This window comes from Lathyrus oleraceus, chromosome 5 (genome assembly GCF_024323335.1).
Source record: "Lathyrus oleraceus cultivar Zhongwan6 chromosome 5, CAAS_Psat_ZW6_1.0, whole genome shotgun sequence".
NCBI lineage: Eukaryota > Viridiplantae > Streptophyta > Magnoliopsida > Fabales > Fabaceae > Lathyrus > Lathyrus oleraceus.
Genome location: NC_066583.1, coordinates 432072655 through 432074359, shown reverse-complemented (window position 1 = coordinate 432074359; position 1705 = coordinate 432072655). Strand labels below are relative to the sequence as shown.

The 1705-nt window shown below is 23.3% G+C and overlaps 1 protein-coding gene across 1 annotated transcript; it reads left to right on the top strand.

Annotated features, from left to right (window-relative positions):
• The first annotated feature begins 624 nt into the window (after positions 1-624).
• LOC127081733 (non-specific lipid-transfer protein) lies at positions 625-1152 on the top strand. The gene is made up of 2 exons (XM_051021957.1): positions 625-976; positions 1107-1152. The coding sequence occupies exons 1-2, from the start codon at positions 657-659 to the stop codon at positions 1114-1116; spliced, it is 330 nt and encodes a 109-aa protein (XP_050877914.1). The 5' UTR covers positions 625-656; the 3' UTR covers positions 1117-1152.
• The last annotated feature ends 553 nt before the right edge of the window (positions 1153-1705 follow it).

Genomic DNA, 1705 nt, shown 5'->3' with positions numbered 1-1705 from the left:
TTATGTCTGAATAATTTTTCTTGTGCATATTTAATGATTATCTATGACCATTTATAGTTAAAATATAATTTTTTTGATGTCTTAATAAAATATATATATATATATATATATATATATATATATATATATATATATATATATATATATATATATATATATATATATATATATATTCCCTTATCCAAGTTTGAAAATAACTTGAAAAAAATAGTAAAATTGTCTGTTACTATTTATAATGGAAACAAATATAGTTCATATGACGTGGCAACACGTTTCAAGTATATACAAATATTACTTTTGGAAGAACATTGATCGCTACTATATTATTAGAAAATTTAATTGTCTTAATTCATTGTCTCTAATAAGCTTTTTTGTGTACTCTTAATTAATATATTAATTCATGAATATTTAAGATTATAACTGTTCCTTTTATAAACAAATAGAATTTAAATAAAATAATAAATCTTATAAAACGTTATCAACAAAATATTAAAAACAATTAAGACACTAATGATTTATCATTAATGATTAGCAAATATTATCTATAAATTAAAACATACTTGTAAAGAGAAATCATTCTAAAATTTCATAGATTAACCCTACACATTAAAATTAAGATGACAGGAAAGTAATCTATTTATGTTTCAATACTTTTGATGATTTTAGTTATGCTAATAACACCATTTTTTGCACGACAAATCGATGACCTAACTTGCCCTGAAGTTCTTTTGGCATTGTTACCATGTCTTCCATTTTTGCAAGGAATTGGTCCTCCCACACCGCCGAATAATTGTTGTATTGGTTTAAATAATTTGAATCAAAGGGCCAACACCATCCAGATTCGAAAAGATGTTTGCAATTGTCTCAAACCTGCTGCATCAAGATTTAAAGTTAACCCTGATAAATCAAAACAACTGCCTAAGCTTTGTAACATTGCTCTTTCTGTTCCTTTTGATCCTAGTGTTGATTGCAACACGTAAGCTATATATCTTCTTAAGTATCACCTAATACTATGCAGATACTATTTTTAAGCCAAATGTATGTTCAATTTTTATATGTTCATATGTTATATGTTGTTCTAATATTTTTGTTTTCATTTTTTTCAGGGTTCAATGATGCTATAACATGGGGAATGTTGATTGTAAAAGAATCTTAAATAATAATCTAAATATCTTTTTATCTATTGATATGAAAAGATAAAAATTGTAATAACTCTTTTTCTATGTTATATTGAATATATTTTAAGAAATTAAATAAATTAAAATGATTAGACTCAAATAAATTTAAGATTAAAATTATGGTTAAACCTAAGGTCATATAGTTGTTGAGGATACATTTTTGAAAATATAACAAATCTAGGATCAGAATTATGTTAAACTCAAATGAAAATATTTGATTATTACAAGGAATGAGAGCAATTAATTATAGTTTTTAAAGTAAAATTGAATAAATCTTGTGTTTTTAGATTTTATCTTACTAAAATAAAAACACGACCAATAATTATTCATTACTCTCAAAACCATTTTGTCAATAATTAAATTGGTGTTTCTTACTCGGATTGAATTTGTCAATAATCATTTAATTATATTTCTACCCATTTATAATCAATTGATGTTCCTTACTCAAATTGAATTTGTCAATAATCGTCATATTAAAATTTATAAAAGTTTCTACACATCTTGTCATATGGTTTTTTTTGCGTAGA